Below are 17,412 nucleotides of genomic sequence, written 5' to 3'. Positions count from 1 at the left end.
TAGTGTACTGAAAATAGCCTTAATAGATATATAAAGGTATACTTTCAAATCAATTTGATTATGTGCATACTCGCGATCGATCAATTATTTTTAACATACCAGAAATGATGAATATAATACTACGAGTATATATTGTGTATTTATTTATTAGTCTGTTTTTAAATTAATGAATTAAAACATTAAATATTTTGGTTAACGTAATTTTTTTTACATAGATCAAGCCATCTACACGTAAGGACGATGAAAAGCCATGGATGATACGGGTTTAACGATACAATTCCATATCATTCAAATAACGTCTACAATACTGTAATGTAACTAGTATTGTGATTGTAGACTATTAGCCATGTTTAGTATAATGTACGGTAGATATTTATCCCAAGAGATATTTGGTAGCTATAACTATAGACTGTAGTGGTAGAGACTCTATGCTAGAGTACAGATGACTATATACAGTAAGGTGTTGAGTTACTAACAAGGCTATAGCTATAGGTAAAAATAGAACTGTAAATCATTGTTACGGTGTCTGACACCGTAAGCTAAATTAATATTTCTAATTGCTTTTAATGTTGTTTATCCATTCTTGTTAATTGCGATTCGCTATTGCTAATTGAGTTTCGGATTATTAATATTAGATGTAAATGCACCATCTATATTGTTGCCATAGAATTACTTAGCTTAGTATTAAGTAATCTAATGATAGGCTATAGAACCTATCAAAAGCGTGTTAATTTAGTGTAGAGCTTCAGGGCTCTAATTGGTTATTAATTGATTTATTCTAATTAATGTTGTTTACAAGCTTTGTCTATACTAAGTCCTGTTATCAATTGTAAAGAAATTCTAATATAAATTTTAGTAAAATAAGCAGAGTCCAGTTCGCTACAATGCACCAACGGCCTGCACTAAGGGTATAAAAGGGCGAGCTCAGACTAGCTTGTTCAGTTCCAAATTCCGATCGTAATAGACAGGCCTGTAACCCGGACTTATACCAATACAGTATTGTATAACATTAAAACTCTTCTAGTAGTTCTAACCTCGACCATAATAGCCAGTGTTCAACGAGAGTAATAGCAACTAGAGAAGTTTAATCGCTCACAAGTAGGAGATATTTGTGACAATCATATATTAGGATATGGTTAATTCATTGTACTTAGGCTGGTGTGAATAATGTCTACGTAAGTACTGTAGTCGTATCCATATTGGATTAACGATGGTCCGCAGTAGAATAGTCTTACTAAAAATAATTTAACTATGTGTAAAATAAGGTAAAAGCTTGCCATGCGGATTGTAGCTGCGAATGCTACGGAAAGTATAAAAGCATGCAACTTTAGATTATTCTGTTAGTTCGTTCTAGAAGTCTTTAGTAGTAGTATTCGGCTAAAGTAGAGCTGTGTGTAGTTAATCTTTGTATAAAATTCAATAAAGCCCTCATTTTTCTAAAATTTGAATCTCGTGATTGGTATATATCACAAATACTAAGATCGGAATTATATACGTAGATACTAATTCGTAAAAACATTACCTGTGTAATCATTCTAGCATTAAAAGGTTTTGAGGTTGTATTTGGGTTAAACTATAGCTATTAATAGTAGCAAAGTTTCATTATAATCCTTTATGTGATTTGTTATATGAAGACTTTCTGGAACAATAATAGTAATACCCAATGCATTATCGAGACTTCATTTCGCATGATTTATTTTTCTCAACCAGATTCTACCTATGCTTGACTATTGCTTTCTATGGGCATATCTACATTTTAAAACAATTACTATAAACGTACGTATAAATACTATGAAATGTTACTAGATTGATACGCAAATTATTACTTGTGCTCATAGTACCTAGTACAATTAGATCAGCATATACTCGTGCTTATTGCTTATAAATCATTTTTACGACTGATTTATTGTTACCTAAAGGGTCCCAAATTTTAATATGTTACTTGATGATTGTAATAAAGCAAAAGCAATATATTAATTCATCTAAAAGAACCATTGATGTCAATTCTATTATATCACAATCATAAAAGTTACTTTTATTTAAAGTCTACTTCTTCTTACAAGAAAGATTTTCTTGTTTGTGCAACTCATATTTAGGAAGTATATCCATAGTATCAGAGGCGATTTACGATTATTTAACGGAATAAAAGTATTGATTAGGAGTCAACTTCTAAACAAGTTATTATCTCTTGTAAATGTTAGAGTATTTGTATACCTTCTGAGAGACTATGATGGTGCAAACGCTTGAGCTTGAATTACCATCTTTAACGTTACTTGAATACCTATAGTTGTACTACTTTCACTATTAGATGGCACTTGCTATTACTAGAAATTTATTGGAGATCATGAAAGACTGGCTGCTGCATTGGATACTTGTGGTAAAGTGTACAAAGTAAATTATTAATACTGCCTAATGTATACTGTATATCAATATTAAGGTCCCTGGGCTAGTATCAGCTGTGCACCGCTGCTGCATTTATGTATATCAGGGTCGTTATCCAATAAAAATCGAATCGTGATGATATCTGCGTTTAGATCTAAATCATTTCAAAATATAGAATAATTTTGAAAGGCTTCCCTTTAGTATTTATATGATGATTGAATATTTTATAGGAGTGATATATCTATCGTTTACCGTATTTAGTTACTTAGTTTTTACCAATTGAACGATAAGCTTATACACTTAACTAATCGTACAGTAGCTACTAGAGTATAAACGTGGAGTTTATCTACTTCTATATACTATTTATTTTACAACCACAAATTTTATCTCTTCTTCCATTTCTGTCAGCTTTAGTTCAACTCTATAGTCCATTACAATGACATAAAATAACAATTTAAGTCTGCGTTCAATACTAGGACTAATTCTATAACTAAATAACAAAAATAGAACAAGATTTGATCTGTCAATTTGAAAATTTATGATAGAAAATCAAATGTTTACAAGTGGCTCGATTATAAATAGGAAGGAATACATGCTTATATATAGCTATTGCAGTGAACTAAATTAATAATCCTCAAAATTTTATCATGTAACAAAGCTGTAACAAAACAGAAAATATTACTAGCCTGCAGGTCTAAAACAGGAAAAGAAATGTGAATAGTGAGATTTAACAGCTCAAATCACTTCCAGCCATAGTTATTGCAGTTAAATGGGGTCGAAAATATATATATGCAACATATTAAGTGATTTTAATACTTGTATAGTACTAGCTTTCTACACCATACTGATATTAGATATAAAAACCAATTGGTATGTTACCTTTGGCAACATTGTGATAGAAAGTAAACTTCCTTTATGTAATCACATAGTAGTGTTACGATACTATTGCAACGCGGACAATTATAATTGTTATGTAGAAATACGTATTACTATATTCATAGAAATAATTATAGATTTATTTATTAAGAGATTAAAATAAAGTGAATTATTTTGAATGTAAAAAACGTTAAAAATGGAATGTTTGCTATAGCATACTATAGCTCTTAATTCTTATCACTTAAATTATGGAGCACACATAAGATTTCTATCTATGATTATTGCATGATCTCACGAGCAAACTACAAATAAAAAAACCTGTAAAATTATAACAGCCACTTAATTTTAATAACAAAGGTGTTTCTTCCTTCTCAAGCATTAAGTTTTACTCGAATTGCTAATTCTCGCTTTGTTACTAATATTATATGAGCACAAGATTCGTTCGTATAATATATTAACCTACACAAGATATTGAGGACAATCTAAACTTTACATGGTAAAATTTTACGACTGCTTTTAAATTGAAAGCAATCCGCAATACAATAAAGTATAATAATACCCTATATTTAACAAATTATATACGAATAGCCCATGGCTTTTCATTCGGCTCTTGAACTGTAGACTCGATCTAAATTCGATAAAATATAGATATAATTATATCATTTATTTGATTACAAGATTCAAATAATATAATAATGGAATACCGCTGTGGTAATTTGATCTTGACATGCCATTCTAATGCGTTCACATGTACCAGGGCTATCCAATCTATATATAAGGCCTAAACCAACTTCTTGCCTAATTAAATAGTTTTAATACTTCTTTAATATGCTAATCTTAGCATAATCTTCTATAAATAAATCATGTTGAAATAAATTCTCTTCAAAGGGATTTCTCGCTATGTTATAACAATGTAGATTTTTTATCCCATTCTAAAGATGCTTATTAGTATCGAGTACGGCATAAGAGTATTAGCCATAATAGTCTAGAACTATGAAGCATAGAATCAGTATTCTAAAGATTGTGTAGTTTTGGTAAAATGACGATTTATTATAAATATAGGTTATAGTGGTAGAATATGCAGCCCATCCCGTAGAGGGAACTTAATTTAAGTAAATTAAATTTTATTCTTAGATTTGTATATGAACGAGAACGGATGCGAAATCTACGATAGAAAATGTTATGATCTCAGATTCTAACGGATTTAGATTTTATCACAAATTAAAATGTGATAGATTATATTTCTTCTTAGTTTGACTAGAGACCCCTAAATCTTTATGCAGTACCGTAGAAAAGATCATTTTTCGTTATTAGGGTATAAAACATTTTCTAATAAAGTCCTTTTCATATTTAAAGTAGGACTTCTACCTTTTATATAAATGAATGCTAATAGATATTGCAGGAGCAAGAGAATTTTATTACTGTAAGATACTGTATATTATACCTCGCAGAGTTGATAGCATCTTTAATTGCGAAGAATACTGACGATCCTAAAAACAATGGCGGTTCTCCAATCCCCTGCAATAATTCAAAAAGTAATGTTAGGCCAATTTAATGATAATTTGAGAATAAATAACTCAGACGCTTTAGGTACATTGTATGAATTCTAGATTACGATTTAAAAATATAAATCAATGCAAGCAAAAACATATAAAACAATACATAAGAACATGTGCATTTATAGATGTTGTTTAAATAACCATAGGAATTAAGTAGAGATTACCTTGGAAGAAAAGACTGCTTTATCATTCGGAACATTCGGTAATAAGGAAACGTAAAATTCATTTGGAATATCCCTAGAAGTTGGTAATTTATAGGTTGATGGCCCACGAGTTAATAGTTTCCCCTCTGGCGAGAAATATTGCTCTTCTAATGTAAATAATCCAATTCCTTGCATAAAGGCCCCCTCAATCTGAATCGAAAAAAAAATTTTTATACTCGAGATTAAACTATACACAAATAATTGATAACATAATTAACAATTCGATAAACAATTTCATCTTATACTTGGCCAATGTCGATGGCAGGATTAATACTTTTGCCAACATCCATGACAATATCCGACCGTATTATCTATAATTATTGATCAATTCTTATATCATTAAGGCCATCCGCAAAACAAATTATCTTAATAGAATTAAGTATGAATATATATGATGTATTTTACTATAATTTCTATGCCTATAAAAAGCGTAGAATTTGTCTCATAATGATACGAAGGACATTGCTATCTACATGAAAATATAATATTAAATAAGATATACATGATGACTTCCAGTTAAGGTGTCAATCTCAACTTCAGATACTGCAGCACCATATGTTATATAATAAAACGGCTGGCCGGTATTCGCCTCCCAGTCATAATTTACACGATCAGGGAGCCTAGTTATTTAAACTTTCATTAAAGGTTTCCTGGTATATATTGAAATTTGAATACACTATAATAAATAAGTATACTTTAATTTCTTTATATACCGATAGAATCCATTAGCGGACAGATTTACTCTGTCCAGGTAGGCAGCAGTGATCTATGATAAGAATTATTAAAATTTTCCAATAGCTGTTAAATGTCTGTGTAAAGATAACCAATATCTACAAGATTTGAATAGATGTCTATTTGCTAGTAGATGATGACAGCAACAATTTGAATAATAAATCGCTAAGTATTTAGGCTAAAATTACATATTTCTTCAGCCTTGTAAATAATGTGGCTAAGTCAATTCAATCATTTCTAATAATTGGTAATAATCTATGCTGAAATATTGTATACGACAGAATACTATGCAAAAATCTGCTTAATGGCATATAATCTAAATATGAAATCACTGCAGATGTGTTCTTAAATCATGTATTTACCCAATCTTCCCATTTTCCTTTTGGATTAGCAGCTTGATAAGGAGCAATCCTATCTTTTAACTTTTCACACGCATTCTAGATAAAATATTTCATCTTTTTAATAGAAATTTTATACCATTAAAATATTATACTTTACGAAGCTTAGCTCCAAAAGAAATTAAATTAAAGTGGCAATTCTATCTAGAGATGGTTATAAATTTTGATTCAATATTGATCATGAATTATACATTAGAAAATTAGTAACAGATTTATAACCCATTCTTTTAAATAACAATGACGTATAACAACATTAAAAGGACAAACCTAAATACTAACAGTACATTTATTATTTAAAATTCTCATTCAATAAAGGATAGTAACAAACATGCTTACAAGAACTGCTCCACCATTTAAGTCGGTAGCTACGGATGCCGATGTTGGCGTAGTGTTGGGAACAGACGACGTTGATGTCTCAAGCATATGTACCTTCTCAACTGGTACTCCCAAAACGTGCGAACAAATCTAACATAGAGATGATATTAATATTAGAGTAACTGTAGCGGAATTACGATTACTGCTGCTATTTCTGCTCTTAATCCAATGTTTGCGCTTGCAATGAGTATATTAACACCACAGTTGCATCTGCATCCGTAGGTAGTAAAAAGGGATTGTAGGCTATATTCCTAACTATTTTTATTTCTTATTAATTATGTAATAATTAAGCAACACTAACTGCATCTCGAACAAATTAATTTTACACTTGAAATTTCAACTATCGTAATTTTAATCATTGCTACTGAATTACAATTTTATGCAGACCTGTGTTAATTTAGTATGTAAACCTTGGCCCATTTCAGTTCCGCCATGAGATAGTAAAACTGAACCATCTAGATAAATCATAACTAGAGCGCCACCCTAAAGATTTGAAAATAGTTAAAATATTGGAGATGCTTCGCTTTATACTTATTAAATTAATGCCAGTCCACGATTTCTATTACTATATTAACACCTGATTAAAAAACTTTAATGGATAGGATATTGGGAAGCCGGTAGGAATGACAGCAATACCGCGTTTCTTCCATCGATTTTCTCTGCAATTATAAATAGTAAAAATCGAAACTGTTTATTATTTAAACGCAATAATACCCAATAAATCCTTACAACTAAGTACGGTACAATTGGACAGTATTAGTATATGTTAGGAAAATACGAATGATCGATAAAGAATTTTAAGTGATTTCATTAATATTAAAGAGCGAAATATTCTCTGCGGTTGTTTATTTGCTTCTTATTTCATAAAAATATGAAAGAGCAAGACTTTATTTTGGCGTTATTAGTAATTAAAAATGATTTAAATATGACCAAATACTACCTAAATAAATGAAATAGACTATCATTGTATTACTACATGGAAGGAGAATGATACAGTCAATAATTTCATCAATAATTGTAGATTAAAATACAGCTTGATATATCTAATTCCTTCAATTCTTAACCATATGTACTGTATACGTGTATATATACCATGATCAAAACGTCCATTAATTAAACATCAATACGTATTTGGTCGTAGCTTTATTATAACGGCGGAAAAAATTATGCATTGATAGGCATTAATCCATAGTTTCTAGAATCCAATTACCGTCTTGACTACAGTATAAATGGAAATTGCGATAATATTAAAGATTAAAAATTAGCTTTATTACCTATTGAAGGAACTAATTTGTTGTTTGCGACGTTCGTAATGACTCTTTTCAACGACTTGCTGTAAAACAAGGCTAGCTTTGCTATTCTCCACAGTCATATTATAATGAGCCAAATCACCGTCTTTATGCAGGTTAACCTCTCTAACCTGAGTTAAATGATATACGAATAATAGAAATTACTCAATATTCTAATTTGATTGCATGGCTTCTGCACTGTAGCAAAACCATAAACTGGATTGTACTACCACCTTCAATGGAGGAAGATCACATGCTGTAGCAACATCATTTAATATCGTCTCGGTTAATAACATTCCCTGTAAAAAAAGTAAATATGATCCTAGAATTACGAACAATTTCATTACATTAGTCTTATAAATAACCCACAAATAGGGATAACAGATTTAACACAATGTCAAAATGATATTGGCAGATCAGACGAAACAATCTCTAACATACCTGAGGAGAACCAAATCCTCTAAAAGCTGTGTTGGATGGAATATTTGTTTTACATATATAACCCATAATATCAATATTTGAAAAATGGTAACAGCTTCGAAATCCTATTAAGGCACGCTCCATAACCTGAAAGATTTACACAATAATAACGATTACTGCCTACTTCGTGTTATAACAACTTAAGTTGATGAGATAACTATAGTAGCTTTTAAAAGATAAATTGCTCTTCGTACCGCTAAGGACAAATCGAACGAGTTTCCAGCGTTAGAATACATACGAATTTTTAAAGCACGAACAGCTCCATTATTAGAAAATCCAACCTAAATACGCATAGTAAAGCTCTTTTAATACCAAAACCTGCTTTACATCTGTAATCTGTATTTAACGGCGATATTCATTCACGTATTACCTTATATCTAAATAAAAAAGGATGTCTTGTTCCAGTTATTGACATGTCAATATCTCTTTCCAGAACACATCGAACTGGCTTTCTAACCCTAAATGTTGGAATGTGCATATATATACGCGTCAGCAGATCTATACCTGCATAAAACTTCTACGATACTTATTATGATATTATGATTGCATGAAATTATAAATCATGAAGCAATGGTATTCTATGGCTTGAAAATTAAAGAATAAATCTTTAATTACTTTTGAGCATTTCAAGCTAGCTATAAAGATTAACTTTAAAATACTGTTAGATGCTGTCAGTATCGTAAAGTAAAATAAAAAGAACATAAAAATATCAACTTTATATATTATAGCAATATTATATTTTAAACTTTGCAGATTGATTAATGAAATCATGACTATGAACCTGTAGAGCGTTTAAATTGAGCAGAAAGCGTCTACAAGTATAATTTAGTCGGGTATACTCTGGACTGGGACAGAATTACAAATTGTCTCATGATATATAGCCCAGGAAAACAAAATTATATCTACTGTACTACGTCTGCCATTAATGATCTTAATATGCTTGGCGAAAAAGTGATATACTGACAATAACGTAGATTTGATTATGTTAATCAATTATGAGCAACAGTAACGCTAAATAAGAACTACGGGATAAATGTGAAAGATATGAGAATCCATTCATTCATAGATAATGTTGGCTTTGTGAGATAATTTACGTTAGGATATTATTCTATGGGGTAATTGTAAAAGAAATGAGAATCTATCATGTTATAGATATTGCTGGATTTATAGGACAATTTAAGTTATGATATTATTCTGTGGGATAGTTATGAATGAAATGAGAATCCATCATGTCATGGATAATGTTGGCTTTATGGAGTACTTTTAAGTTGGGATATTATACAGTAGTGTTTACTGGCTTTACTTTTGTGCCGCAACTGCAATTGCTGTGGTAAATCCGACTGTCCGTGTTTCTTTTCCACCAAATCCTCCTCCTTAATTTATTAGGATGACAAAAGAGTATATGGAATCACAGTTAATTGAAGATACTATCAACACCGATGATTATGCAGCATAATTATTCCTGTTAAAATATAGCCGTGCACCTAAGCGTTTAACTCGACACACAACTCTATTAGCTGGAATAGCTAAAGTCCTTGCCGCTGTTAATTGTGTTCCGCTAGGATTCTGAGTAGAAGCAAAAATTTCCATTTCACCGTTTTCAAGCTTAGGTAATGCCAGACAACTTTGTGTTTCGAAATAGAAATGTTCCTAAATCGTGTTTAATGCGGTAAGGATTAAACAGAAACTGGGCAAATATTAATATTGTAAGCATTAACTTTTACTTGAAGCATCAATTCAATGACGTAAATTGTTAGTTATGGCAATCCATCAGATTAAACCATTCCAACCCTTTATTTTATCCAATTACCTGTCCACCAATTCGAAGCTCTCCCTCGATAACTTGATCGGACATTTCCAATTCCTGCTCTACATCTCCTACTTGACGATGGCGGATCGGTTGGTAAAAAGATTTTGCTTCTATCGCTTCCTAAAATACACAAGCATGATGAAAAAAGAAGTCATATATCGAAAATCACAATATCAATGTCATCATTGCCCCTTTATGAAATACTAGAACTGTAACCATGATTCTCGCATACTTCTATGGTTAATATTGCAGGTAAATCTTTGTATTCGATTTCTACGGCTGCAACCGCATCATCAGCATGTTCTTTAGTATCCGCTAAAATAACTCCAATAATATGACCTATGCAAGTAACCTGTCGATATCGAAATCGAGATTACGATTGAGCAATAGACTAGTAGACCTATCCACTTTGAATTTCTACATATAGATAAATCGATAGATAAACAACTACTGGAGAATATTAGACTTGTATACGCGATCTTGTGTAACCGTCACTAAATCAGCCAAGTACCTTTGTAGTAGCAAATACTTCATCGTCGGCAACAGCAGGGCCAAAATGATTAGTTCCGGGAATATCCGCTGCTGTAACATGACTTACAACACCTGGCATTTGGAGTGCTTTTTCAAATCTTATAGATCTTTAAATATAATTCATGTAATTTTAGTATGATAACAGTTGCAGATATATTCCATCAGAATATTAGTTGCCTTACTTAATTACAGCATGCGGCTTTTTACTCAGCACTAAACTAGCATTTAATTCATCTACAAAAGTTATAAATATCAGCGTTAATTTACATTACAAATGGATATTTATCAATCAAGAACGGCAATCTATTTGGAAGCTTTATAATAATTATAGCAAATAGATGAAAATTATACTTGAAAAAGTGGGTAAATCATCACTGTAGATAGCTTCTCCCGTTGCTTGTGTTAAAGCAGATTGATGGACAATTGGCTTTCTCATGCCACTATCTGGCGGCAAATTAGGGTCGGGTTTCTAAATACGTTTGAAAGGAATGTCTTATTTAATTTCTACATGTTTTTGTAGATCGATTTCTCTAACAGTAAACCAATACTTGAATCTCATATTTTCGCAGATAGATAAAATACTGTATTTCTTCTATACTAGTATAGAAATTGCTTTTCGTACTTGATAAATTTTCCATCACATGCTAAATTTAATCTTGCTTTCTAGCGAGTTATTATAATGTAAATAGTATCTCTAGTGCATATGAAAGGCTTTTGTACTCTATTTATCCATTGATTTTTAAACTCTATTTATTTTTAACTTAATGTGAACCTGAGTATTCGGTCTGGGCTCTATTTTAAAGATACTAGTCTTACTATCTTGGTTATATACTGCATACTGTAAACTGTAGGCAGATTCAATTTATTGTTAAATAATATTTATGTAATTAAATTAAAATGATGAGGAATCTCAGATGGAATTTATCTTAACGTAAATGACATTTGAGAGTTTCATAAGCTTATCGTTAAATTATAAGAAATAGGTGCTTTTGTCCAAATTTAAGTTGGTATTCAAAAATGACTGCTAGTTTAGTAAGGTCAAATTTTAAATAATTACTAGTCTATGATTACTTTTCATATAGCAAAATGTATTCAAATAATTTGAGATGGGTTTGACTTACCTCAAATACTTGAATACTCTGCATTGGATCTTGTTTAAAGACAGAGCAAGCACTTAAATAAGAAGTTGGCAGTTGACTGGTTAAATTTTCCTAGATTAAAATTTAGGCGGAATTGATTAATATAATTTTTACTGTGACATTACAAATTTATGCAGTACAAGTGTTAATAATATTTATTTAATTGCTTATTTCATTAAAAAACCTTTTCTATCGATATCTGGGACGTAACCAATAAGTAGAATTTAAAAAAGAAACTCGCTGCTAAAGCTTTCCTAAATTCGATCATTCCTCCAGGAGCAGAGAAAGGCAACGGCATATCTTCGTTTAATAAATGAATAACAGATTCAGTTAAAGTTGTATTCCACGGCCTATCAAATCAAAATATAATCCGTTATAAATTTTTCCCTCTACATTATGATGGAAACTCTTAGTAATAAAGGTCTAGTATGAGATAATTTTCAAATTATAAAATAAGTTTTCCTTTACAAATTTATATAATGTGCTCTATCAGTGTTTTATGCGTGTATCCTACAGAATCTCTAAACTATCTTTCATTTTACCAGATACTAGTTAAGTAATATAGAAGATACAATCGATTTCGGATAATTTAAAAATAGAATGTATTATATTATGTTTATGGGTGCAATTAAGAATCTTGTATAATTTTGATTGAAATGATAGAACGATCACTGTTAAAAGCAAAATCACCAGAATTGATCGAATATATTAGAAAGTTATCACCAAAGCAGATCATATTCCAGTTTATTTTCATTCTTTAGTAACAGAGATTTTATAGAATTAAACTTTCTTGTGATGTTTCATGTAGATGTATAAATTTATTTGCTCTCTGAACTTTTTTATTTTACTATACTCAATTGCTAAAAATGAAAAGAAAAAATTGGGGACGCAAATTCACATAGATCTATAAAATGTCTATTTGCTATCCGATACTTTATCGTGAAAACTGTTAATATTAAGCAAGAAATTAAATTTAAGGTGAGACTATAGATAAGTTCATAGACTATATATACAGTATATACAATATTTGATTAAGTATAATAACAACAGATTATACAATATATCTAGTAGAAGTAATTTAGCTTGCCTTCCAATCAGGAAATTGCTTGCTTGCTTAGCAATAACGGTTACTGCAGCCATACCACCGAAGCACAATAAGCAATCCTTAATAGTAAAGTTCGACTCTCGCTCCGATTTACTTATAATAATTCGCATTCCAGCATTAACTATCGCTAAATCATCAGTGCGTCGACGAGCTTGTTTAAATCCGTAAAAATATTCGTTCTTAATGGTAAGAAAATAGAGTAAACATTGAGAATCGCTTTCTAACCATAACAGAGCTACAACTATGCACGAATTGCCAACAGATGATATAGCCATCATTTTGGGGTAGCTTACCTCGATAGTATAGGGAATAAGAATGGAAATAACAATTTCATCTTCCTTTATGCAAGTTTTACGGTAACTGGTAAAAAAGTTTTCGTCCATAGTAATAACCTTCTTAAGACCTGAAAGGCAAGTAAAGCAAGATATAAATTTTTTTAATACCTTAATTGTTTATTGCTACCAAATTTGGCTTAATTCTAATTTTGATACTCCAAATACATGTACATTATTTTTCTCGAAATATAGATGTTTCCGTTCGGTCATTGAATTTAAGTAAACTTATATCATAATAATATAAAATACCATCTACTGATTGGATAGTCAACTTCGCCTTAGCTGCTAAGAATAACGGATTTAGATCAGAGATTGGACTCGCGTTCATAATATTGCCAACGATACTCTATTCAGCATTAATAAATCAATAATTTGAAAATGGATAATCTTTACCCATTTAAAGTTATGAAAATCTTTTATTATGAACATTAATCTACTTACGCCAACATTCCTAATTTGTTGCCCACCAAACCATCGTAGCATTTCAACTATAGCTGCAAAGACTCTTGTCTTATATTCTTGACGTAATGATAAAAAAACAATTCTAATCGAATCGACTGAAGTAAAGAATACGCTATGTAAATAAAGTTAGGCATTTCTGTACCTGGTAATTTTTCGATTACTTCCTTTAAAACTTTATTTAATCTTGTCAAGCTAATACATGCACCAAGCTCAATTCCTTCATTTGCATAATGTACGCCATTTAACTGTGGTATTTCACATGGTGAAATTAAAACTGGATATCGAAGGCATTTCGATTTCATTTCAAGACCTATAGAATCGAATTCATTTTATTCTAGCTGGCTAATTTCATTCAGAATTTCCTTTCAACTACTTAATGCTAAATTGAGACATTGCAATTTCATAAAACCTCTAGAATTAAGAGCAATTTATGTTTGACATACTGTAATATTTTGGTAGCATGCAGAGACTTATCGATAAGACAAAAGGAAATAGTTTATTGTATTATATTATTTTTAAAATATTTAACAATTTATGATTGACCTACTGTAATATTTTGGTAGCATACAGAGACATCTTGATAGAATGATAGGAGATAGTTTATTATATTATATTATTTATAGCACTTGCTAACCAATTTCTGTATTTCCAACCACTAGTTTCGCCGCGGGATACTCTTTCTTGAGGGATAAGAGTTCATCTATAGTAGATGGCCTAAACCAGGTAAATTGTTTGCCAGTAATGCTTAGACTATGTTGAGGTCGGTCCTTCATGATCTGTTTCACAAAATAGATTTAAAGCAAGATGATTTATGCACAATTATTGCTTTAAATATAGATACATTAACGAAATTCATGGATACAGTTTACGTATAGTAAAATAGGATAAAGATTAACAAGAGATTACCAGTAACTCTGGAGGAAATATGAGGTCCTGAGAGGGATCATACTCTTCAAATTCAGACAAGCTGTATAATTTGCAGGTCATTTCTCCCTGTGAAAAATGACTTTTACGGTTATCTTACTTCGTATATCTGAACATACTAGTAATTGATGTTATTGAATATTAAATATGTTCTATGCTGATAGCTAAAATATATGTAGGCTCTCTATGGAATGTATTGTAATCCAAAACTAAAACATCTATAATTAAAGACAAAGCTCCATCCTACTCAAGCAATATACTTTTAACATGACTAGATTGTTAATCTTGTTAACCTTAAGCAACTTAATAAAAGCTTCGATATATTAAATAGTTTCAATTTCATTCGAGTAATAATCAACTTATAACTACTGGTTCAACAAGAAATGGTAAGTAAGCAATAAAATAAGCTTTAGACTGTAATATAATCAAACTCTACTTTGATTTCAGGATTAAGATAATTTTACCACTTCATTTTCTACTTCAGCGTTCTTTAGTTCTTTCTTGCAGCAATAACTCTTCAAAAATACATATGGATAATCATTAGAGAATAGATGCCAAATAAATATAGTTTCTAATCATACTATTTTGTTAAAAATAATAATTGATATGAACACATTATGCACGTAAATCATTCCATACAAAACTTGTAATGAATACATTTCATAATTTATGGCTAAGCTACTTTTATCTACATGTAAAATTCTATAGCTAATTTGTCTTTTAACATTTTAAATCTACTTTTATCGTTATGATCGCTATCGTATGACCATTGGAATTTTGCTTACATAAAATTTCCCAGCAATTGCGATAAACTTATTTTCATCAACTAATGTACGAGAATTTCGTCAGTTTATTTAATTTGAATTAATGTATTACCTTGGAAAATGTTTTAAATCCATCAAGTATCCCTCGATATCCGGTACATCGACATAAATTACCTGTATTATATAATTATCGTCACTATATCATATTAATTTCAGGCATGTATACATACTAATTGTAATAATAGCATTGTAGATTCTATTAGGATAAACTATCACGACAATTTCGTTATTTCGAATACGCTATGCACCTTCACATGCTGATTCGATTTCTTCTTCTGTTGGCTGTGGATTATTTCGAAGTAATGTATACATAGACATGACAAATCCAGGTGTGCAAAATCCACATTGAGATCCATGAGTTTTAGCAATTCGCTCCTATTGAAAGGGCAATAAATATGAACCCTTCTTAATATTCCATGACTTGCAATTTTGTAATGCTTAGCGCAAATCATTATTGCTGATCATAAATGATGATACTGTTAAAGGAGCTTTGGATTTAAATTTATAAATATTCCACCTGAACTGGATGCAATTTAGTGTTTGTACTTCCTATTCCCTCAACCGTGGTTACAGCAGTAAAATCCAGAGTGCACAACGGAATTAGACAAGTGTTCACTGTATAGTGGCTTTTATACATATGTTAAAGAATTTTTAGCTCTCTTTGTATTGAATCTTCGTTTTTATGCTATGTAATGTTAACTTTAACACTGTTAGTATCATTAAAAGACCTATATCCGCACTACAGAAAAAATTGAGTGCCGAATGTAAAATAATTAATCTATCTCAAGAGTAAAGCGATGCTTTTTCTTTCACTATTCAAATTTTATATTGAAGGTAGAATAATTTTAATAGATCAAATGCTTTTAATACAGACAGTATTATTGAAAGATCTATTTCCCCACTACAGACAAAATTGGACACCTAAATATAAAATCATTAATCTATGCTAAAAAATATGATATTTTATCTTCAAGTCCGTAAATTTTATATTACAACTTATTTTATTTTAATAGATTCTAGTATTTTGATACTATGCTTCGATTGAAATAATAATAGCCCATACAATCAATTAGTTGATAAATACGATATTGTTGGATACATGATTTTTTCTTCAAATCGATCGTATCTCGAGATCATAGCAGTACAGGCTCCACAACCTCCTTCGCCACATGCCAATTTCGTCCCAGTTAAATGTACTAATGGATGCAGATTAGTTAAAATAGTTATTATTACACTGAATTTTCACTTCTAACTAATTGATTTTTTTTATGTTACTGCAGTTATTAAAATATTATCACTTGACTCTATCAATCTATCATAAAGTAGTTTTAATTTTTACAATATTTCATATATTTTGCATGGATTTATTGTAGAAAATTACATTGGTTTCGAAGAAAACGCAATAACGTCCATTCTGGTTGTACATTCTCTACTATATACTAAAAAAGCAAACGCATTGTAAAAGTTAATCAAAATCTGTTACAAGACAGCTTCGTAACAAGGGTTAGCTAAAAATAAATCGCTAAATTTCTAAAGTCTCTGGGATACAGTATCCCTAACTCCTCGTACGAATTTTGAAGTCTTTTCTTCCAGGATACATTGTATGACTAGAGAATTGATTTTACTCAATTATCTGCCGAGTTTATATACTCTTTGGTAGCAGCTAACATTGGTGAATCATCTTGAGATTCTAACAGTCAAGTCTTACTTAATAAACAAATTAATATAGAAATATTTATAGTCATAGATATCTAGCAACTAGTTTTAAATGACTGAATTACAGTATGCCCTTTCGTAGAATCATTTGCAGTTTAATCTATAATCAATTTTATCTACTGCTACCTAATGAAGACAACAGTATTTACGAACATAGACATCGAATAACTAATACAAAATTGTCAGATTACAATATGTCCTGTCTCGGAACATTTCTACGATAATCTACAATCTACCATAGGTAAATTACAATCACAGTGATTTGAATTATA

The 17,412-nt window shown here is 30.5% G+C and overlaps 1 protein-coding gene across 1 annotated transcript; it reads right to left on the bottom strand.

Annotated features, from left to right (window-relative positions):
* Nucleotides 1–3,938: 3,938 nt before the first annotated feature.
* On the bottom strand, nucleotides 3,939–16,860 carry TRIADDRAFT_26553 (uncharacterized protein; the record flags this gene model as incomplete). Its single annotated transcript, XM_002113177.1, has 37 exons — nucleotides 3,939–4,056; nucleotides 4,691–4,776; nucleotides 4,982–5,170; nucleotides 5,266–5,331; nucleotides 5,523–5,640; nucleotides 5,734–5,786; nucleotides 6,115–6,189; nucleotides 6,487–6,615; nucleotides 6,913–7,008; nucleotides 7,103–7,184; nucleotides 7,800–7,945; nucleotides 8,045–8,113; nucleotides 8,256–8,381; nucleotides 8,489–8,575; nucleotides 8,665–8,752; nucleotides 9,598–9,667; nucleotides 9,779–9,944; nucleotides 10,105–10,224; nucleotides 10,337–10,456; nucleotides 10,616–10,742; nucleotides 10,818–10,869; nucleotides 10,987–11,104; nucleotides 11,757–11,846; nucleotides 11,959–12,124; nucleotides 12,832–13,058; nucleotides 13,173–13,282; nucleotides 13,464–13,560; nucleotides 13,656–13,732; nucleotides 13,819–13,986; nucleotides 14,311–14,452; nucleotides 14,583–14,669; nucleotides 15,080–15,115; nucleotides 15,477–15,538; nucleotides 15,673–15,799; nucleotides 15,942–16,050; nucleotides 16,524–16,620; nucleotides 16,806–16,860. Coding segments are annotated over 37 exons (3,951 nt in total), but the record flags the coding sequence as incomplete, so codon positions are not given.
* Between the last annotated feature and the right edge of the window lie 552 nt (nucleotides 16,861–17,412).

This window comes from Trichoplax adhaerens, genomic scaffold, assembly GCF_000150275.1.
Source record: "Trichoplax adhaerens TRIADscaffold_6 genomic scaffold, whole genome shotgun sequence".
NCBI classification, from domain to species: domain Eukaryota; kingdom Metazoa; phylum Placozoa; class Uniplacotomia; order Trichoplacea; family Trichoplacidae; genus Trichoplax; species Trichoplax adhaerens.
The sequence above is the reverse complement of the archived record's forward strand: the minus strand, read 5'-3'. Positions and strand labels throughout refer to the sequence as shown.